This window comes from Silurus aristotelis, assembly GCF_946808225.1.
Source record: "Silurus aristotelis genome assembly, chromosome: 22".
Classification (NCBI taxonomy): domain Eukaryota; kingdom Metazoa; phylum Chordata; class Actinopteri; order Siluriformes; family Siluridae; genus Silurus; species Silurus aristotelis.
Genome location: NC_139595.1, coordinates 3,485,320 through 3,508,538, shown reverse-complemented (window position 1 = coordinate 3,508,538; position 23,219 = coordinate 3,485,320). Strand labels below are relative to the sequence as shown.

The 23,219-nt window shown below is 36.7% G+C and overlaps 2 protein-coding genes across 3 annotated transcripts in view; one reads left to right on the top strand and one right to left on the bottom strand.

The window, feature by feature from the left end:
- The window catches only part of eef1da (eukaryotic translation elongation factor 1 delta a (guanine nucleotide exchange protein)), a 78,800-nt gene extending 73,140 nt beyond the window's left edge, over positions 1–5,660 (bottom strand). Inside the window, exon 1 of the mRNA XM_083525315.1 lies at positions 4,811–5,660. The gene's annotated coding sequence lies outside the window, so the exon portion shown is untranslated. The remainder of the gene's footprint in view (positions 1–4,810) is intronic.
- Positions 5,620–23,217, top strand: LOC310717385 (vasoactive intestinal polypeptide receptor 1-like). 2 transcript variants are annotated; one of them, XM_083525322.1, is made up of 13 exons: positions 5,623–5,759; positions 6,776–6,884; positions 13,153–13,260; positions 14,926–15,026; positions 15,143–15,240; positions 15,357–15,489; positions 18,290–18,443; positions 18,577–18,637; positions 18,835–18,904; positions 19,016–19,107; positions 20,043–20,172; positions 20,476–20,517; positions 21,789–23,217. In XM_083525322.1, the coding sequence occupies exons 1-13, from the start codon at positions 5,700–5,702 to the stop codon at positions 21,939–21,941; spliced, it is 1,311 nt and encodes a 436-aa protein (XP_083381448.1). In that variant the 5' UTR covers positions 5,623–5,699; the 3' UTR covers positions 21,942–23,217. The 2 variants fall into 2 exon arrangements, with proteins under 2 accessions (XP_083381449.1, XP_083381448.1); XM_083525323.1 differs by lacking the exon at positions 6,776–6,884 and having other exon boundaries at positions 5,620–5,759; positions 15,143–15,169.
- The last annotated feature ends 2 nt before the right edge of the window (positions 23,218–23,219 follow it).

Sequence of the window (23,219 nt, the reverse complement as noted above, 5' to 3'; positions counted from 1 at the left end):
TAACTTTTTGAATTAGTTTTTAAAATCTGTAATTTGACTTTTAATTGAGTGTGTTTTGATTAAAGTATTGTACTTAACTACATTTTAAATCATATCTGTTACTGAGTAAAAAATATAAATAAGTAACTTTTAGCTAACCCAAACAAGACTAAATGTTTTTTTAAGCCTGTACTGTAAAGGCTATTAATTCAAAATTATTCCCTGATAAACTATAAATATCTAAAGCAAAGTCTACACTGATGCATTTTCATTTGAAAACGCATAATTTTCTCTCCATTTTTGCCTTCCGTCCACACTGAGATGGAGTTGTTAGTCAATGAAAACGTAGCCTTTTAAAAATGGTCTCTAAAGTGGATCAATTTGAAAACGGCAGGCAGAAAAGCAGCAGGTTGAAGCTTCTCACGATTTGCCCATGCGCAGTACAGAGACGTGAGCGTTTTCAGACGTTTCAGAGTGGATGAGCAAATTTTGGGAAATTATTCAAAACTAAAGTGGGAAAGCGAAGTGTTAGATGAAGACCCCGTTTACAAATTTATCCGGATTAGTGTAGACATAGCCTGAGAGTTACAATTTAGTTTGGTCACTAAGGCCAGATAATATTTACGGCATAATACGACACAAAGTAACAATCCTTACTGATTTACAATGTTGTAATAGCGGATATGGTTCAAGTGTCTTTAAACTATAATAACCTGAAGTCAGGGTTCGATCAGGAGTCAGTGGGTTTGAATCCCTTTACAAGAAAATCATGCACTTCAAATGAAATGCCGAAACCTGATACACAGTGGGAATTTATTGATCAGGGGCAGGGTCATGGTAAATCTGCAGTTATTCCTGGGAACAATGGGCACTTGTATGAAATTGAAACACTGGGAAGCAGCACTTGAATATACAGTATTATAGTTGTTATATAAGAACATCATAAATCTATCTATCCATCTGTCCATCTGTTCATGTGTCAACCAGGATAGCAGAGTGGTTAAGGCGTTGGACTTAAGATCTAATGGATGAATATCCTCGTGGGTTTGAGCCCCACTCCTGGTAGGACTCAAGCCTGTCATAATTAAAAGTCACTCCCCCCCCTTTTATGTTGGGAAATGACTCAAAACTAAAGTGTGAAAGCGAAGTGTTTTAGATGAAGACACCGTTTTCAAATTTATCCGGATTAGTGTAGCCTAAAAGTTACAATTCATTTTGGTCACAAGGGATAGATCACTTTTATGACACAAAGTAACACTCCTTAACAATATACAATGTTGTAATAGTGAATATGGTTCAAGTGTCTTTTAACTGTGATAACCTGAAGTCAGGGCTCGATCAGGAGTTCAGCTTGAACCTAATGAACATCTGTCCAGTGGATTTATCTATTAGCTATTAGGTCCAACACATTAACTAGTCACACTCTCTTGGTTCACACTAGGTTGAGAGATAGATGATGAATTTCCAATATAACTGCTTGCTGCAAAATGTCTTCTACATAAGTTATTCACACTGAGAGCAATCAAACCTCACCACGATATATAATTCCTCAGTTTCATCAGCGTATTGCTCAGATTGCAGTTCAAAGTTCCAAAACCTGACATACCATGCCTTATACTGTTCTTTGCTTTCCTGCTGTTTGATTTTTTTCTGGTTTTTAATTCTCTGGTTTTGCCCATGTGGTTTGCACCTCACATGACCTCCGGCCAGTGGTGGACAAAGTACCCAAACCATGTAGTAGAGATAAACTCGGGAAAAAAAGTAGATGTAAAATATGACTCCAGTAAACGTAAAAGTGCTTTCTTTAAGATTGATTGATCTTTAACCTCCAACCAATCAGAATCGAGAACTTGGAGGCGTCCTGGTGCAAAATAAATAAATAAATGACGGATTTTCCAAAGAATTTTCTCGAAGGTGAACATAAATCTGATGCCTACAGAATAATCCTGAACAATAACAATAATAATAATAATAATAATAATAGGCTTGGTTATTGAATAGATATCCAAAAAGTAGTAAAATGTATTTTTATAAACTTTAAGTTTGCATGCAAATCCATGTGAATGAAGTTGATATTACTTTATATTGGGGCAATGTTTATTTGAGTTCCTTAAGTTATGCACCACATCCTTAATGATAATAATAAAATTACAAATTTAGCTTGATTGTTGAATAATTATTCAGTCAGTAATGTAATATATATAAATATATAAAATGAGTATATATATATAGAGTATAGTGCGAGTTATGAGTTTTTGCACGGTCACATGTTGCCACAACTGTAAATAAGTGTTTATATTGTAATGTTTAGATAAATATATGTAAATAAGTGTTTATATATATTTGTATTAGTTGTAATTAGAAGTAAGTATCAGGTTAGCGGGTATGTGCTCTGCTCAGCTCAGTGTCTCCGGCTATAGATAGACTTCCTGACAGCTTCAAGCCATTTCAGTTCCAGCCACGTGACGACAAAACCAACCTTAAAACATTTTAAACATCTCTAGAAACAAGTTATAACCGACATTTTTTCTTTTTTTAACACACCGCCTTCACCTCGTCGCCATACAGACAGTTTATTTCACTTACTTCTAAAATTTCCGTCTAAAACAGAGGCCTGACTGAGCGTCTCTCACGCCACAGTTTGCTCGGAAAATGGCGCGCTTCGTACGGCCTGCTGAACTTATCCACGAAAGAGGGGAGGCCGACAAATTTGCCAAATTATTTTAGTCGCATATTGGATGGCATGCATTGATTTAAAACAGTGAATGTATTGTTAAGATGTTTTTTCTTTTCTCTATCGGATAATGAGTCGAGAGAGAGAGAGACATTTTTGCAAAACACGAAAGTTTATAAACACATTTTTCACCCCTACAGTGAAAGTGGTATGTTCCGGTAACTTTTTGTAGCGGAAAAAACAACGAGGGAATATATATATATATATATATATATATATATATATATATATATATATATATATATATATATATATATATATATATATAAACAAATATATAAAAATATATCCAAGTATATTTTCTATAATATTTTCTATGGTAGATCGTCCTTTGAGACGATATACTAAAATGGTCGATTTTGTGAGTTATATATATGTATATATCTGTATGTGTGTGCGTGTGTGTGCGTGTGAGTGTGTGTGTGTGTGTGTGTGTGAGAGTGTGTGAGTGAGTGTGTGTGTGTGTGTGTGTGTGTGTGTGTGTGTGTGTGTGTGTGTGTGTGTGTGAGTAAGTGTGTGTGTGTGTGTGTGTGTGTGTGTGTGTGTGTGTGTGTGTGTATATATATAATTATAAGGATATAATATATATATATATATATATATATATATATATATATATATATATATATATATATATATATATATATATATATATATATCCTTTGCCCAACCGTACAGCATCCATCCTGATCTTTCGTTCGGGCTGAAAAAAGCCACTAAATGTAAGTGCTGTAAAAATGTCAGATCAATATTTTTTTCCCACTTTTTTCACTTAAATCTGTTAATCAACCTCAGTTCTGATCAAAACTACAAAAAAATGTTTTTTAATCAAGGATTTGTCAATTTTAATTGGCAATTAAATTAGAGACGTCACAGAAATGGGAAAAAAAATCACACAAAATAATTGAAATTTGATATAAAAAGTAATTGTAAACTGGAATTTTTTTGACCATTTATCAAAGGCTTGGATGTGTAAAAGATTGGGAAAAAAAACTGACTTTTATGCGTGCTTAGTCTTTTTACAGCATCAGTTGAAATTATTTTGATGATTTTCCCCCATTGACTCCCATTATAACGACATCTTTTAATTGCTCCAAAATTACATTATATATGCATGCATTCTTAAAAGTTATTAGTGACCTCTGTTGGAAAGAGTTTATATTTGCGTTTTTTACTGTTGCCAACTAGGTGGAGTAAAGAGACCATGAAATAGAGCTGTGGATAGAAAGGTGAATTTCTGCATTTTCCTATTGCGATTCCCATTCATTTCGCTGAGGTTTTTTCTTTTTTTTTATTTTCTAGTATTTGCTAGTATTTCTGTGTTTGTGTGTGTGTTTGTGCGTGTGTGTGTGTGTCTCCGTGCGACCGTGTGTGTGTGTGTGTGTGTGTGTGTGTGTTATTAAATGTAGTCATTTAATAACAAAACTTGAGCTTGTGTTAATCAAGAAAAGGACCTTTTTGCAAAGTCTTCATGCTTGTACTACAAGTGGGCTTTGAACCCACCAAGACAACTGCATATTAAAGCTTTGGGCCAACACCTTACCGCTTGTCCATCCTAGTGTGTATCTTCGCTGGCGTTTATGTCTTTCGTAAAGGCATGTTGGACTTTTTCTGTCAAAACGGAACAAACCTTTTTGCAAAAGTTGCTTTACGCTTGCTGTGGTTCAGGTTTATTCCTGCTGGTTTCAGTTCTGCTGATGTTTAAAGACATCTCAGCTAAAGACCTTATATACAGTACATAATATACATAGGCTGTGTATACACAACACTGTGTTCTCTCGCTAATGCTAGCTAGCAGCAAACTAAAACGATCTGTAGCGTTCATTTTGTTCATGAAATGCCTCGATAATAAAAACGTCATACAAACACTCCTTTTCCCTCCATAACTCATAAAAGCATCTCTTTTTGCTGTATTGTTCACATGACTCATTTCGGAAAAAAATTCTGAGGTGATTTGAAGTTGTCACGCTAATCGCCTCACCAGGTTCAGTGTCTGTATATAAATCTGTATAACTGTTTTTTCTTTAAAGCCATTTTTCATTAATACGTTTCCTCTATTCAATAAATTAAATTTATCACGAAACATCACAGTGAAACCTTTAAACACTAAACATGTTGCCACTACTGTTTTTATCTGGCTGCTTTTTTTATTTTCTAAATCCAGGATTTCTAATTCCCATCGTGCGTTTCATCAAGCTGTGGTCATGCCACAGTCTTGTCATGTCGAAATTACTGCAATCGCAAGCTTCCGTCTGCTAAGATATAATTAACAGTCAGAATAAACGGTGCCAAGACCAAAACAAGCGCAAGTGCTGCTCATGGACTGATGCCCACGTTGGATTAAAAACAATTCTTGCTACATGATAAAGACTAACACATGAATGTTAAAGGATGACAGGAACATGGCAGGTCTTCTGACAGAAAAACGACACACAAAAGACTGAGAAAATTAGACTGTATGTAAAAATCAGTGAATTGTGTTCATAATTTTGTTGAAAACTGAATGAATGCTTAGTGAAATTGAACCAAATCAGTTATAATGTGTAAGTAATAATTATTCCGAGGTCACCTGAGATATATTTCTTACTACAGTACACTCCTTTTAAGCAAAGTATGAATCAAATATCCTCTAATATAGTGGACTATCTTGAAGCACACTTTATTAGGACAGTGTGTGAATTGAGACTAAAGCGGTGTGTGTGTGTGTAAGAGCCAGAGTATGTACAATCCTGTGTATGTATTTGTGTGTCAGAGAAAAGGCTGGTGTACAGTATATGTGAGTGTATCAGCTAGTGTGTGTGTATGTGTGTATGAGTGTGTGAGCCGGCGTGTGTGTGTGTGTGTCTCTCCTGCCCTTAGCTGCAGTCTCTCCTGCATGATGCGCTTTTCTGAGTGAGGAGGTCAGTCCGAGCATCGTGTTCCAGACTACAAGGTGGATTTATTTGGGGTTATTACATAAAAACCACTCGGATCTCGGGGGTCTGTTATGGCCAGTTTGCACATGGACGCATTTTATGTGTGGATAATCACCTGTTTCTGGAGAACGGTGAGTTCTTCTTTCTGCTTTATAAGTTTTGAATATTTGTATATATATATATATATATATATATATATATATATATATATATATATATATATATATATATATATATATATATATATATATTTATTTTTTATTTTTTAAGTGAGCTGCTTATAAATTTTGCAAAAAAAAAAATCCTGTTTAAAATAAACTTCATGTAAATGTATGTTTTTCTTTGTATTGATTATTATTAATACTAATACTACTACTACTAGTAATAATAATAATTATAATAATAATAATAATTATTACTATAATTATAACAATAATTATAATTATAATACATATTTATTGAAAATATTTTAATATATTAAATGGTTCTATTTTGAAAAATAAAAGATATAAAGAATATACAGTTATTAATATTTACCAAAATGAAAAAGTAAATAAAAATAAATAAATCAATAAAAAAATTTGTATCAATAAATCACAATAAAATTCCTTTTTTTTTTTAAGTAACAGTTTGCTGCCTTTTTTTTTTTTAAATTCTAAAAACAGGTTTTCTTTTTTTTTTTTTAAAGCTATTAAAAATAGTTGCTTATTAATTTTTTTTAAATATCAAATATGAGTCTAATATATAGCCATTTTTTTTTACATTTACATATTATCCAGCTACTTTGACCTCCATGCTACTGACAGATCGCCTTAATGAAGACGCCTTTGTCTAGAGCGACGTACAAAAGTGCTTTAAGTCTCTATTTATAAAAATAATAAATCTACACTGGTACACTAGATTACAAACTTTAGATAAATCAGCCTGCAACTCTGTTGAGTGGATTTTATAGTTTTTTTTAACAGATATTACTCCATTAAACAAACTTGGCACATGGTTGCATCCCAAGATGCTGCACTTTCATTTCAAATTTTTTTTTATTTTAAACCATGTTTCTAGACAGGAAAGAAAGTGTGTTGTAGTATTATTATATTATGCCTCTAATTGTTACGGTTAGATTTGTTTTTCCATATGGATTGGGCTGCAGGTGGAGGCCATCCACTCTGACTGTGCCATCATCTCTCAGCACATGAAGGCTCAGGAGCTGTGCATGCAGACCAAGAAGAAAGAGAGCAAGAACCAGACGGAAACACAGGGTATCCACAGTGCTGTCTTACTCCACCCTGTCATCAACCTTTTTCATCTATATATAATACTGCTAGTTCATGTACAGTAGAACTGTGAAAGTGAGATCAATAACACCACTTTTCTGAGATATTGGAGAAACTCTGAATGTTATCTGTGTATCTGGGCAATTGTCTGTCTGTCTGTCTGTCTGTCTGTCTGAGGTGTTGGACTTAAGATCCAAAGGACAGATTTTCTCGTGGGTTTGGTCCCCACTCCTGGTAAAACCTTTTGTTTAACCCTGCTTTAACTGGACAACTTCAGGAAACTATTCAAAAGGCTAAAAATCTTCCCTTGAAAGATATTCCTAATGTAGTGCTTCTGACTCTGGCCAAGATTCAGGAGATAAATACTGTAATGTAAGTGCTGTAAAGAAACAAACCCTTATGGTAACAATCTAATTAATTTACATCGAAACCATGAAGAAAATTCAAGCAGTTGACAACTATTCCTTACAGGATGCTTTCATAAAACAATATCACCATTGACCACCTGTGAGGAGCATTTGATATCATGCAGGAACAACCAAATGTCCATCCACCCAGGCTGTGGCATCAGTGAAGGACCAGAAGATTTTTATTCAGACTATGAGGAAAGAGAGCAAGAACCAGATAGAACTGCAGGGCATTTACAGCGCTGTCTTACTCCACCTTTAAAACATAATTATATATATTATATAATTTGCTCTTATATTTCCCTCCACTCTGCTGGGAAGATGTTCCACTAGATTTTGGAGTGTGCTTGTGGAGATTTGTCGTGAAATTTGCCAAATCTGTTTACGGCGATGCTCGAATGAGTCGTTCAAGGTGTTCTGAGTGGAACATGAACTTCAAAAGCAGCAGAAACATCACCGGAAGACTACGAGAGATCAGGAAAACAATATTTCGGATCATTCGGACCAGTCCAGGCGATCCTAATTTTAACATGCGCCGTGTTGCTGCCAAGTTCTTCCCCAGGCTGCTGACCCTGAACACTGGATCGAAGTCTGTCAAGAACTCTGTCAGCGTGCTGTGGATGACCCGTCGTCCATGTCGAGGATCATTACCAGTGACGAAACTTTAGAGAAGCAACAGTCTTCTCGGTGGAAGAGCCCATCATCTTCATGACCGAAAATAGAGAGTCAGATCCGCAGCTCAACCAAGTCCACGTTCATTGTGTTTTCTTTTTTTACATTCGTGGCATTGTGCATCGAGAATTCATCCATAGAAGCCAGACCGTCAATAGCGAGTTCCACTGCCATGTTTCAAGGTGTCTGAGGGAGAACATTCGGCAAAAGCACTTGCTAGTCTAAATTTGGTTATACCACCTTGTGCAGTTATCACATTTTATACAACTGAGAACTTGACAGTTAGGGCTTGTGCTCAAAAACCCAGAAGCAGCTTCTTTGAACTCAACCTTCCAATCAGAAGTCCATCATCTTAACTACTGAGATACCACTTCCCTACCACTACAGTTTCCCAAAATCTGTGGCTTTTGGCAGATAACCTACATCCAGGGTGACTTTCATCTAATTTGTACAACTGAGCAGTTAAAGGGTTAGGGGCTTTTCCTGAAGGCCCCATCTGTTGTATATCATGGTATTGAAATGTAAAGTCTAAAGTCTTAACCACTTCTTTCTGAAACTGAGATGAATCACCAGTGAATATTGCTCTGGATGTGCTTTTGAAATAAACGCCATCCAATAAGACCTTAACCTCAGTGCACTTCAGAAATAGATATATTTAACCATGCTGAGCTCCTATTAACCTTGTCGTGCTAATTAAACATGGCGGAACGCTGCTCAAGATGCACATCGAGATAAATTTGACTAGTTTCAAGTTATTTTTAGTCAGTTTTCCATAGTTACATAAAACATAAAAATAAAAATTTACATCTGGATCCAGTAGATTTCATGTCTATGGCCATAGGATAGTGAGATCAGGATGATTTGCATGTCTTGATGATTTGGAGCTGCTTCTTTTTGATCCTTGAATGAAAAAAGCTTATTTGAGGACTGGAGTAAAACAAAGGGGCAGCGTGAGAGAAGTCTGAGAGATATTCTCCCACAGAAACGCTTTAAGACTATTTCCAGAGGCTTTGTACTCTATAAGTGAAGCGATTTGTGACTCCTGTTGATTTTTGTTAATCTCTCTCAGTAGTAAGATTTACGCTCCGAATAAATGTGCTATAAATAGGCACGTTAGTGGAATCGCAGTGGGTGAGAGACGGGGCATGCGTTAGCGAAAGCGTTAATTGACCCAAATGGAAAAGTTATTGTGTGAAGAAGGTAAATATTACTACAGTACATTACTAAATTACTATTACTAAAGTACATTTGAAGGCAAAAGCTTTTATACTTGTACTCAAGTGAAAGTTTAAAGGAAGCACTTTTACGTTTACTGAAGTCATATTTTACATCTACTTTTTTTTCCGAGTTTATCTCTACTACATGGTTTGGGTACTTTGTCCACCACTGGCGAATATGGCAGGAAAGCAAAGAACAGTATAAGGCATGGTATGTCAGGTTTTGGAACTTTGAACTGCAATCTGAGCAATACGCTGATGAAACTGAGGAATTATATATCGTGGTGAGGTTTGATTGCTCTCAGTGTGAATAACTTATGTAGAAGACATTTAGCAGCAAGCAGTTATATTGGAAATTCATCATCCATCTCCCAACCTAGTGTGAACCAAGAGAGTGTGAGTAATTGATGTGTTGAACCTAATAGCTAATAGATAAATCCACTGGACAGATGTTCATTAGGTTCAAGCTGAACTCCTGACCGAGGCCTGACTTCAGGTTATCACAGTTAAAAGACACTTAAACCATATTTGCTATTACAACATTGAATATTGTTAAGGAGTGTTACTTTTTGTCATAATATGCTGTAAAAATGATCTATCCCTTGTGACCAAAAAATTGTAACGCTTAGGTTATGGCTACACTAATCCGGATAAATTTGAAAACGGTGTCTTCATCTAAAACACTTCGCTTTCACACTTTAGTTTTGAGTCATTTCCCAACATAAAAGTGTTAGAGTGACTAAATTATCACAGGCTTGCATCCTACCAGGAGTGGGGCTCGAACCCACGAGGATATTCATCCATTGGATCTTAAGTCCAACGCCTTAACCACTCGGCCATCCTGGTTGACACATAAACAGATGGACAGATGGATAAATAGATTTATGATGTTCTATATAACAACTATAATACTGTATATTCAAGTGCTGCTTCCCAGTGTTTCAATTCCATACAAGTGCCCATTGTTCCCAGGAATAACTGCAGATTCACCATGACCCTGCCCCTGATCAATAAATTCCCATTATGTATCAGGTTTCGGCATTTCATTTGAAGTGCATGATTTTCTTGTAAAGGGATTCAAACCCACTGACTCCTGATCGAACCCTGACTTCAGGTTATTATAGTTTAAAGACACTTGAACCATATCCGCTATTACAACATTGTAAACCAGTAAGGATTGTTACTTTGTGTCGTATTATGCCGTAAAATATTATCTGGCCTTAGTGACCAAACTAAATTGTAACTCTCAGGCTATGTCTACACTAATCCGGATAGATTTGTAAACGGGGTCTTCATCTAACACTTCGCTTTCCCACTTTAGTTTTGAATAATTTCCCAAAATTTGCTCATCCACTCTGAAACGTCTGAAAACGCTCACGTCTCTGTACTGCGCATGGGCAAATCGTGAGAAGCTTCAACCTGCTGCTTTTTTGCCTGCCGTTTTCAAATTGATCCACTTTAGAGACCATTTTTAAAAGGCTACGTTTTCATTGACTAACAACTCCATCTCAGTGTGGACGGAAGGCAAAAACGGAGAGAAAATAATGCGTTTTCAAATGAAAATGCATCAGTGTAGACTTTGCCTTAGATATTTATAGTTTATCAGGGAATGATTTTGAATTAATAGCATTTACAGTACAGGCTTAAAAAAACATTTAGTCTTGTTTGGGTTAGCTAAAAGTTACTTATTTATATTTTTTACTTAGTAACAGATATGATTTAAAATGTAGTTAAGTACAATACTTTAATCAAAACACACTCAATTAAAAGTCAAATTACAGATTTTAAAAACTAATTAAAAAAGTTAAAGTACACAAAAAAACTACTAAGTTAAATTGACAGGAGTAAATGTAATTCATTACTTTCCACCTTTGCGTTTAAGTTACTGTAACCTGGAAGCTAAGATGGGCCCCATAACAATCACTATGTCTTGGTAATAAGGACAATACTGTAGATTGGGGATTGTATGAAATTAAGCTAAAAACAAGCTAAAATCCCTGACCACAATTTCACTGCTAGATAGCTGGATAATAGAATTGATCATTTATCACATTTAACTCTTCAAACTGAACTGCAGTTTTTCGATGCAGTCTTTAGCCACACAAAACCATACTTAATGCCTTCACCTTAAACTCAATGTTCGCCAATATTGGGGTTCCATCCAAAACAAATCAACTGTAAAAGACCACTCAGGTCAAACATCAAAGCTATGTTACATTATTTGCTAGCGAAATGGTTATTTGGCTATTAAAAATATTAATATGATCGATATTTACAGGATGGGCCTACCAGGAGTGGGGCTCGAACCCACGAGGATATTCATCCATTGGATCTTAAGTCCAACGCCTTAACCACTCGGCCATCCTGGTAGACACATAAGCAAGTGGACAGATGGATAGATAGATTTATGATGTTCTACATAACTCAACTACAATACTGTCTATTCAAGTGCTGCTTTCCAGTCTTTGGATTCCATACAAGTGCCCATTGTTCCCAGGAATAACTGCAGATTCACAATGACCCATACCCTGCTTTCAACACCTCATAAAAATCTGAATGTACTATTTGATTAATTGTAATAAAAACAAGAGTGCAGTGCACTGATAATTTTTGTGGATTTAAATCTCTTTACAAGAAAATCATGTACTCCAAATGAAATGCCGTAACCTGATACACCATGGGAATTTATTGATCAGGGGCAGGGTCATGGTAAATCTGCAGTTATTCCTGGGAACAATGGGCACTTGTATGGAATTGAATGACTGGGAAGCAGCACTTGAATATACAGTATTTCAGTTGAGTTATGTAGAACATCATATATCAATCTATCCATTCGTCTATCTGTTCGTCTGGATGGCCGAGTGGTTAAGGCGTTGGATTTAAGATCCAATGGATTAATATCCTCGTGGGTTTGAGCCCCACTCCTGGTAGGACCCAAGCTTAAGACTGTCATGGTTGAAATTTACTTGAAACTTGTTTTTGTAAAATATTGATATTCGGAGTGACTGAAAATGTAAAGTAAACTTTTTAATGTTTCTGGTCTTTTTTGGTCTCTGAAGATCATTTTTCTAGCAAATAATCTAACATAGCTTTGATGTTGGATCTGAGTGGTCTTCCCCAGTTGTTTTGGATGGAACGCCAATCTTGGTGAACATTTAGTTTAAAGTGAAAGCTGGTGTGGATTTTGTGTGGATAAAGACTGCATTGAATAATTGCAGTTCAGTTTGAAGAGTGACTGGATTCTGCAGGTCATTAACATGTTCTGAATGTGATAAATGTTCAATTCTATTATCCAGCTATCTAGCAGTGAAATTGTGGTCAGGGATTTTAGCTTGCTTTTAGCTTAATTCCATACAATCCCCAATCTACAGTATTGTCCTTATTACCAAGAAATAGTGATTGTTATGGGGCCCATCTTAGCTTCCAGGTTACAGTAACTTAAACGCAAAGGTGGAAAGTAATGAATTACATTTACTCCTGTTAATTTAACTGAGTATTTCTTTTGTGTGTACTTCTACTTTTAAACGTGTTTAAAATCTGTAATTTGACTTTTACTTGAGTGTGTTTTGTTTAAAGTATTGTACTTTACTAAATTTTGATTCACATATCCTGATTCACTCCTGCACAGACTAATTGATTTAATCTCACAAGAAAGAAAGATGCAGACAGGCGCCAGTGACGCAGGGCCCATCTGAAAGCGAAATGCCGACGAATCAAAAGTTGTTCAATATGTGCACTCGCAGTCTGAATTTTAAATCTGCATTTGCGATTTCTCTCATTATCATGAAGTATATTATAACAGGAGATATTTATATTACTTATTCCACCTCTACTTAATTAAACATCTTTTATTTGGCCAAATAACTTGTATTGAGATTATGACTACAATTATTTCTGCGTACCCTAATTGTTAGTCACCTTCGTTTGACTGCTGCTATTTGTTCCCACGTGTTTTAGGCTGCAAGACGGAATGGGACGAGATCCGCTGCTGGCACCGAGCCGACATCGGCCAGGTGGTTAACGTGTCCTGTTTGGATGTTTTCCACCACCTTTCTACCAAGCAAGGTCAGCAAACAAAGAATTGCAGTGCTGTGTTCTGCATCAAGGTGACGTAATCAAAGCAAACCGCTGAGAGGAACCCATTTTGGTATTTCTTTGGATTGAACTTTTTTTCATGGCAAAAACATGGTTATTTTGAGCGTCCTCTCCTGCAACGACATCAAAACCTATTTCAGTTTGGCATGCCTTCAGTGTAGCACCTTGGTACTTTGGAGGACTGGTAAAGTGGGTCGCAGATGCCTTTATTCCTGTGTAAACACACACTATCCCTTACCTTTGATACCTGAAGGTTTCACTGGGTCCTGTGAGTGACTAACTGATTAACATGCAAAAGCTCATAAGGCTTAAACAGTAGCAGTATTATTAATGTAAGAGTTTGGGGCTAAAATAGCTCACATAGCTCAAAAGATCTTTGTGTCTGGAAAAGCTTGGGGTCTGACCTTGACATTGATTGTCTTGAAATTGCTATAATTTAGGCTGAGGTGATTGTTGCCCAGAGTTTCAGATGAACCAAATGTTTTTGAGCCTGGCCCCATCCTGATAGTTATTGTCTGAAAGTCTCCTCAAGCAAATATCTGGAGTCTTCTGATATTATACATTTAATTGCTACTTATTGCTTCTGGGAAAAGCACCTGCATTTCTGCATATTTATTGCTGCTGGAGCTTTTTTGCACAGGAGAATGGATGATTCTCAACAATGCCACCAAATATTAAATTGTATTTTTTTTTTATATGCTTTTAATTTCGATACTTAAGTCCATTCATAAGAGAGTACTTCTGTCCATTGCTTGAGTAGAAATGTAAAAAAAGTTATTTTATTTGTACTTTATTATTTTATTGTATAGCAATATTTAGGCAGAGGATATGCACCTTTACTCAAATACAGGAATGGTGTTCCTCATCCACTACTGCTAAGCTCTAATATGAATTATAATACATAGTCTTATATTATTTAAATTATGCAAAATGTAAAAAGCTTGTAAACATAGTGGTAACTTATGACTATTTTATTTTATTTTATTAGTCCTATAATAGGCAGTTTCAGTATATAGTACAACAGCTTATTTTTGACTGGATTTAAATGTTTTTCTTTTTCAACTGTTCAAACATTATTCAACAATACGACATTAAAAACATTTTTTAACATTGTAAAAAGTAACCCTTTTTAACATTGTAAAAAGTAACCCTTTTTCTTCAATGTTTGCATAAGAAAATAACTTTTTTTTGCACAAATAATAATATATTTTGTCAACTTATTTGGATATAATCTACTATTTATATACTAAGAATCTATACTAAATTCTAAAACTGTACTAAATTAAGCTAACACTTAATGCAAATCAATATTTAATGCTTGTTACAGTGACAATGGGGCAGCATAATACCTGCCCCTATGAACCTCTGTTAGTGCTTTCCTCAAATCACGATTATGATGATGCAACAATACTCTATAAGGCTAAACAGGGCAAGGAGACAAAAAAGTACCCTTCAGCATGAGGCACCTGTGGTAACTTCTCAGTTTGTTTGAGGCTATGTCATTATTTAGTGCTGTCCAAAACATCTAGTAATGGCTTTATTCTGTAAGGGAATTCCAAAAAGGAAGCCAATTCCCCTGTCTATTGACACAGCCAGAAAGGTTGCAAAGTGTGTCTAATATGTTGAACTTTTCAGGTTTCATCTACAGGAACTGCACAGCAGCAGGCTGGAGTGATCTATATCCACCTTACGAGAAAGCCTGTGACTTCGGAAATTATGCAGATCCCGAATCTAAGGTACATGAGTTTAAGAGCAGAGAAGTGTCCTTACCTATGTCAGTGCAACTAAATAAGTAGAGGATACATTAGCGTGGCCTAAATCTCTGACCTCAATTTCTTTTCTTTTTTTTCAGACAACCTACTTCTCAACATTTAAGCAGGTGTACACAGCAGGATATGCCACATCCCTGATATCTCTCATAACAGCTATCGTAGTCTTTACTTTCTTCAGGCAAATTTCTCCTTGTGTTATATATAAATTGAAGCAAGATGTTACTCTTCATAAAATTTTCATCGGGTTGTTAAAATTATGCCCTAAAAAATGACTGTGCTATTTTCTGATCACAGGAAGTTCCACTGCACCAGGAACTACATACACATCAATCTTTTTTCTTCCTTCATTCTCCGGGCCAGTGCGGTCTTCATCAAAGATGCTGTTCTTTTCTCGGACGAGTCTCTGGATCACTGCTTTATGTCTACTGTAAGGGAAAGGGATTAAAGCACATACATTATACCTACATACAGTGAGGAAAATAAGTATTGCTATTCTGCTATTTTGCAAGTTCTCCCACTTAGAAATCATAGAGGGGTCTGAAATTGTCATCCTAGGTGCATGTCCACTGTGAGAGACATAATCTAAAAAAAAAATAATCCAGAAATTACAATGAATTATTTTTTTAAACTATTTATTAGTAGGATACAGCTGCAAATAAGTATTTGAACACCTGAGAAAGTCAATGTTAATATTCGGTACAGGAGCCTTTGTTTGCAATTACAGAGGTCAAACGTTTCCTGTAGTTTTTCACCAGGTTTGCACACACTGCAGGAGGGATTTTAGCCCACTCCTCCACACAGATCTTCTCTAGATCAGTCAGGTTTCTGGCCTGTCGCTGAGAAACACAGAGTTTGAGCTCCCTCCAAAGATTCTCTATTGAGTTTAGGTTTGGAGACTGGCTAGGCCACGCCAGAACCTTGATGTGCTTCTTACAGAGCCACTCCTTGGTTATCCTGGCTGTGTGCTTTGGGTCATTGTCATGTTGGAAGACCCAGCCTCGACCCATCTTCAATGCTCTAACTGAGGGAAGGAGGTTGTTCCCCAAAATCTCGCAATACATGGCCCCGGTCATCTTCTCCTTAATACAGTGCAGTCGCCCTGTCCCATGTGCAGAAAAACACCCCCAAAGCATGATGCTACCACCCCCATGCTTCACAGTAGGGATGGTGTTCTTGGGATGGTACTCATCATTCTTCTTCCTCCAAACACGTTTACCGGAATTATGACCCAAAAGTTCTATTTTGGTCTCATCTGACCACATGACTTTCTCCAATGACTCCTCTGGATCATCCAAATGGTCATTGGCAAACTTAAGACGTGCCTGGACATGTGCTGGTTTAAGCAGGGGAACCCTTGGTGCCATGCATGATTTCAAACCATGACGTCTTAGTGTATTACCAACAGTAACCTTGGAAACGGTGGTCCCAGCTCTTTTCAGGTCATCGACCAGCTTCTCCCGTGTAGTTCTGGGCTGATTTCTCACCTTCCTTAGGATCATTGAGACCCCACGAGGTGAGATCTTGCATGGCGCCCCAGTCCGAGGGAGATTGACTGTCATGTTTAGCTTCTTCCATTTTCTAATGATTGCTCCAACAGTGGACCTTTTTTCACCAAGCTGCTTGGCAATTTCCCCGTAGCCCTTTCCAGCCTTGTGGAGGTGTACAATTTTGTCTCTAGTGTCTTTGAATAGCTCTTTGGTCTTGGCCATGTTTGTAGTTGGATTCTTACTGATTGTATGGGGTGGACAGGTGTCTTTATGCAGCTAACGACCTCAAACAGGTGCATATAATTTAGGATAATAAATGTAGTGGAGGTGGACATTTTAAAGGCAGACTAACAGGTCTTTGAGGTGTTGTGTATTTCGTCGTCTTGATGGAGTGTAGCTGTCGGTTGGAAGGAATCTCCGTAGACGCAGTTATTTCGTGTAAATAATGATTTTTATTCAGCACAGAAATATAGCATCTTTACAGGCCTTCCGGTCAAGCCTGGAGTCAGCACGCTCTGATTCAAAGTCTGACTCCCGATCCATGGCTGCACACTCATTATATATTCTGATCATTCTCTGGGTCCGCCTCTTAATGTATAACAGATGTATATGAGCCTACTGTGCAATAATGTTTATCTTAAAGAGAAACCTGTCTTTGTCCAGATTTAATATATCTCAAATGTACCAGCGCTAACTTTCCCAGACCATTCATCTTAACATACAGTGAGAACGGGTCAGAGGTCTTTTCCCAAGAGGACATGCATCCTGGATCATATTCTATACTTCGGCTTATACTGATTTAAGGACGACCATCCGTCTCATTTTCCCAGTCACGGCTCATAAGATAAGCACTATGGGCCTTTCATACATTTGGCTTAAAGGAAAACATCTGGCCAGATGGTTCAGTAATTAACTTTGGCCTTTCCAGGACTTTCACCATTTGTAGAATTGTATGAGTTAAGGCTTTTAGATATTACACATTTAAGATACTATACGTTTAAGACACTACAGAGGGTCAGAATTCTAGCTGATAGACAGGTGTTCAAATACTTATTTGCAGCTGTATCATACAAATAAATAGTTTAAAAATCATACATTGTGATTTCTGGATTTTTTTTTTTTAGATTATGTCTCTCACAGTGGACATGCACCTACGATGACAATTTCAGACCCTTTCATGATTTCTAAGTGGGAGAACTTGCAAAATAGCAGGGTGTTGAAATACTTATTTTCCTCACTGTATATACGAGGTGGTATAAATTTTTTGAGATTAGCTCTGTTTACAAGAAACTTATTTATCTACTGTACATTTACACACTATCATCTTCAAAATAGTGCCCTTGCAGAGCAATACAGTGCTCCTGGCTCCAGTGTTCTGGAATTCTTAGAATACTTCTTGAATGTGTTCTGGAAGTATGGAAGTATGTCAAGCACCTACTGCAATTCATGCTTAATCTCCTTACTGGTGTCAAAAGATGACCTTTGCACTGGATCTTCATCTCAGGAAAAAGGGCAAAGTCCGCAGAAGCCAAATTTGGCGAGTAGGGTGGAGGCAGAAGTGAGATCATGTGGGTTGGTGGGATGTTCTTATTCACCACATTTATACATTCAATTTCTGCAATTATAAATACTCTGAAACAAGTACCATACTTTATGAAGTCTTGTGATTGCACCAGGTGGGTTGTTTTTTTAGTGCTACTGCATTTTGATTTGTTCTTGTATTTTTTCCTCTTTTTTTAGGTAACGTGTAAATCCGCTGTAGCGTTCTTCCAGTTCAGCATCCTGGCGAATTACTTCTGGTTGCTGGTGGAGGGCATGTACCTGCAGACTCTGCTCGTTCTCACCTTCGTCTTGCAGAGGAAGTACTTCTGGTGGTACATTCTGACTGGATGGGGTCAGTGCATGAATACGATGAGTTCTGGATATATCTCTTGCTGTTCCTGGTTAAAGCCATACTGTTTGATCTGACCTGTACAAACCTAACTTTATTATTAGAGCTACAGTCGAGTATTCTCTTGTATTACCAGGTGTGCCATCGGTTGTCCTTGTTGTTTGGGTGTTGACACGCAATTTCTATGACAACAGTGGGTACGTAAACCTCGACCAATCATTTACCACATGTAACACACGTCTAATTGCTTTAATTCTTTCTAGGATAGTGGTAGCGCAATGGTGGACTTTTGATCTGAAGGTCATGAGTTTAAATCTCAGAACCACCAGGCTGCAACTACTGGGCTCTTGAACAAGGCTTGTGATTGTAAAAAAAATCCTTCTGGTTTTTACAGTTGCTGGGATGACACAGATAACATAGGCGTGTGGTGGATAATCAAAGGTCCGATAACAGCATCGCTGTTTGTGAGTAAGGACGTAATAAGTAACGTACTTTATATCAGTGAATTATTGCCAATAACTGATCTTTCATTAATGCTCTGACACCGAGGTTTATATAGACTTTGTGCTTGTTAGGCCAACATTATCATCTTCCTAAATGTGATCCGGATCCTGGTTGAAAAGCTCAAGTCAGCCGGTGTTGGAGGCAATGACACCGGCCATTTCATGTGAGTCGCATAATTGGGTCTGTCTTTAGATCGCAGATCACTGATAGCGTGTCAGTGAGTAGGAAGTAGGAAATTGCTGACATCAATAAGCTCATGTACTTTTCAGTCAGCCTGCTAACACGAGTGAACCTGACACGATTTCTAAATGTATTTTCATGGCATATTTCTAGCATGTTTATAAACATCTTCTCCTTGTCCTTCCTAATATGTATTGCCAGCAGAATAGCTAAAAAGATCAGAGTGAATGCGACAGAATTTTCTGGAAGATTTCATCTCCTTCATTCTTTTCTGAGAGAATCCATATTGGTTAGAAGTAAAAACAACAACAAAAAATAAACACTTTATGTTTGCTGTCAGTGCTAGTCACCAAGATAACAACAGCTAACCTGACAGAATGTCCTAAAAGAGCACTTTCGAGACACATTTTTTTATAAAACTGTCTTTATCAACACTAGAAAACTCACTAAAAAGAGCTACTGCCAACATTTCTGAAAGGACTTTAGAAAACCTCTTCATATTCAAAAGTTATTGAACTGTAACTCGTTAAGCTAACCAGTTAAAGACATCAGCTAACATAACAGGCTTTTCTGAGGGGATTTTGAAGTCATATTGAGGAACATTTCTAGTCTTCACTGCTAGGTGAGTCATCACAGAGGCTGATCTGTCGGCATTTTTCTAAAAAGAATTTTCACTTATACTGCTAGTTATGGAACTATAAGGGCTAATCTGACAGGACTTTCTGTGTGAATTTATGAAGTCAGTACATGCTAATAATAATGGCTGCTAAAGCTAGCTAAAGAAGCTGCATGAGGCAATCTAACAGAACTTTCTGAGTAGATTTTTGAGTTATATTGATAAATGCTAATCGCTACTCACTGCTAAAGCTAGTTAATTATACACATGAGCTGAAAACAAGTGATGGATTTTTTTTACAGCAGGTTGGCTAAGTCCACATTGTTCTTGATCCCGCTGTTTGGAATGCACTACACTGTGTTCGCCTTCCTGCCAGAGAACACGGGAGAAACAGCACGACTCTACATTGAGCTTGGCCTGGGTTCCTTCCAGGTGTGTGTGAGAAACCTTTATCCTTAAACTTTAAGCATTTAAACACAAATTCAAAAACATGATATCCCCGCAAGAACTTTAATCCTAATTATTAAGATACAAATACAAATTGTTGTATATAATGTGTATTTTCATTTATATACATTTGGGCTATGAAGTATTATTTAAAACTAATTACTTTAAGAAGATTAAAAGGTAAAGAAAACAATGTGTAAAAAATGCAATGTGTATGATCCTAAAAAAGGGTAAAATGTGTTGCCATTCTTGAGTTCACAATTTTTATTTATTTATTTATTTTTGCAGGGCTTTGTGGTCGCTCTTCTGTACTGCTTTCTTAATGGAGAGGTATGCAGTAGTGTGATGGTATATCAATGTAGTTAAATGTGCATACATCTTGAGATATATATAACAGGTATATATATATATATATATATATATATATATATATATATATATATATATATATATATATATATATATATATATATATATATATATATATATATATATATATATATATATATATATATATATATATATATAGTAAATGGCAGGCCAAAAGGGCCAGAAGGCCTACTCTAAATCAATGACTTACAATATATTATTGGTCTATGAATATGTATTAAATTATTTCCCTATAGTCTATTCTCTTCATTTCATAGCGTTTCTTTCCAGTGCAGTACATCTTAGAGTATAAATCTAGGTTGGAGTTTCTATCCAATCAGATTTCAGCCCTCACATCACGTATTGTCATAAAGCCAGCAGAAATGAACAGTGCATGCTCTTGGTAGGTTCATGTTGTTTATGTTGCTTGAACAAATCAGACTCCAATTTGGTCACTCCAAAGCCCTATAGATGCCGTCCAATAGAGAAATTGATATGGTTGCAGATACACGTACAAGAACATTTTCAAGATGGACTTTTCAAGAAAAGCTGGACATCGTGAGGAAAAGTCGGCCAAAAAAGATCAAAACATTTAAGCTTTTTCATGACCCATTTATACTTTTGCATTTTTTTTCCCTGCAAAATTTGCAAAAAAATGCATGAAAACCCAGGGTGAATTTATGAGATTAATATCAATGCTTCTGCTATAGATAATGTATGCAGGCGGTGCGGTTGTGGCTGCAGTGAAAGGAGACGTGTTGAATTGTGTTCATTAGGTTTCTTGTTTTAATAATGACATTCATTCTTGCTGTATGCGATTTCTGTCTCTGATACTGTGTTTCTGTATAATATTGATGGTTTCTATAGCCGTGGTAAAATACCAATGGTATTAGGAGGTGATTTGATTCAGATGGGACACCACTGAAAGCCTGATTATGAAATGCACGGCCCGTCACTGATATATGTTTGGTGTTATTTAGTATTTTGTTACTTTGTGTTTGTATAGCTGCGTTTTAGTGCAATTTTCCCACACATTGCGTAAAAAATAGATGGACTAACACTCAAGATTATGGGTTTAACCTTGTTTAACCCTCCTGTTACAGTACCTTGACTTCAGATCAGCATTCAGGGACGATCCATTGATTCTTAAATTCTGTGCAAATGTTTTCGCTGTCAACCCAGGATTATTCAGTTCCAGGACTCAACTCTGTTGTTTCTGTTTTTCTCCTCAGGTGCAGGCTGAGCTAAAGAGGTGCTTGTGGAGGTGGCACTCTCGGAACCAGCTCAGTCCTGGTAAAAAGCGGCGCATCACAGTCACTCAGATTAGTGTCCTGGAACTGGCTGAACCACCACATATCGGTTCCTTTAAAGTCACATCGCTGTGAAAGTCCCTGAGCTGTATTAATCAGGATGTGATGTAAAAGGATGCGATATACAGGGCAGACACTCGAAATTGATGAGCGGAGATGGAATGAATAGATGAAAAAGCAATCGAATAAGCTGAAGAAAGAAAAAAAAAAATGAAGGGTGAAGCCAGTGACCTGCTTTACATAGGTCATTTGAAAAGATCTTGCATTGCTTAAATGCTATATAATAGCTATGAGTAACATTTTGAGCACGACGTTTTTTAAAAAGTCATTTTTAAAGCCATTGTTTTGTGTTGCATTAGATAAATGGTTCTAGTGTTCCCATGAAAGACTGTAGCATTCCTAATATTCAGGTCTGAGGCACCTCATAACTGTGAATTACAACTTCCTGTTAAGTGGAGATGTTTGTAAAAGGTACTTGAGGCCTTTCCTTATACCTTTGACCTTTGGCACCTTTATAGACGTTTTATCAAAATGATACGTTGTGCTTGTGGTACATTTCTAAAATCTGTTCTTTAAATGCTGGTTGTATGTACAGTGTATTTTACACACAGAAATACAGAAATAAATCACTGTAGGTAAAAGTTTCCTCTGCTCTTTAGCATGAATTCCATTTAGCGTTTTGCTAAACCATTAAAAATACTGATGAAACCCAAGACAACTGACTGAATATAATATAATACAAATCTGTACACAACATAAACATTTTTATTAAACACATTGTGTAATATTATTCTTTCTATGGGATGTGTATATACACTATATTGCCAAAAGTATTGGGACACCTGAGCTTTCCTGCCATATGTGGTTCTTCTCTAAACTGTTATCACAAAGCCGGAGGAACACAATTGTACAGGACATCTTCGGATAATAATAATGTTGCGTTCACTTGAACTTGGAAACCCAAACCTGCTCCAGCATGGCAATGCCCCTGTGCACAAAGCGAGCTCCTTGAAGATATGCTTTACATGCTTTGAAAAGGAAGATCTTGAGTGGCCTGCGATAGAGCTCTGATCTCATCCCTACTGAACACCTTTGGGATGAATTGGAACGCTGTCTGCACCCCAGGTCTCCTCACCTACATCAGTACCTGCCTTTACTACCCCCCTTGTGGCTGATGAACACAAATATCCTGCAATCTGGTGAAACATCATCCCAGAAGAGTGGAAGGAAATTATAAACGCAAATTAGTACTTATGACCAGGTGTCTGCAAAATTTGGGCAATATAGTGAATTGTGTGTATATTTTATGCATGTGTATCATATTTTAAATAAAATCAGACCCTGAATCGCATC

Bases quoted from the DNA above. Each gene is read 5' to 3' on its own strand.
- LOC310717385 (XM_083525322.1), top strand. From the start codon at position 5,700: ATGGCCAGTTTGCACATGGACGCATTTTATGTGTGGATAATCACCTGT. The intron at 5,760-6,775 runs GTGAGTTCTTCT...ATTGGGCTGCAG, and splicing joins TCACCTGTTTCTGGAGAACG to GTGGAGGCCATCCACTCTGA. The intron at 18,638-18,834 runs GTACGTAAACCT...TGGTTTTTACAG, and splicing joins AATTTCTATGACAACAGTGG to TTGCTGGGATGACACAGATA.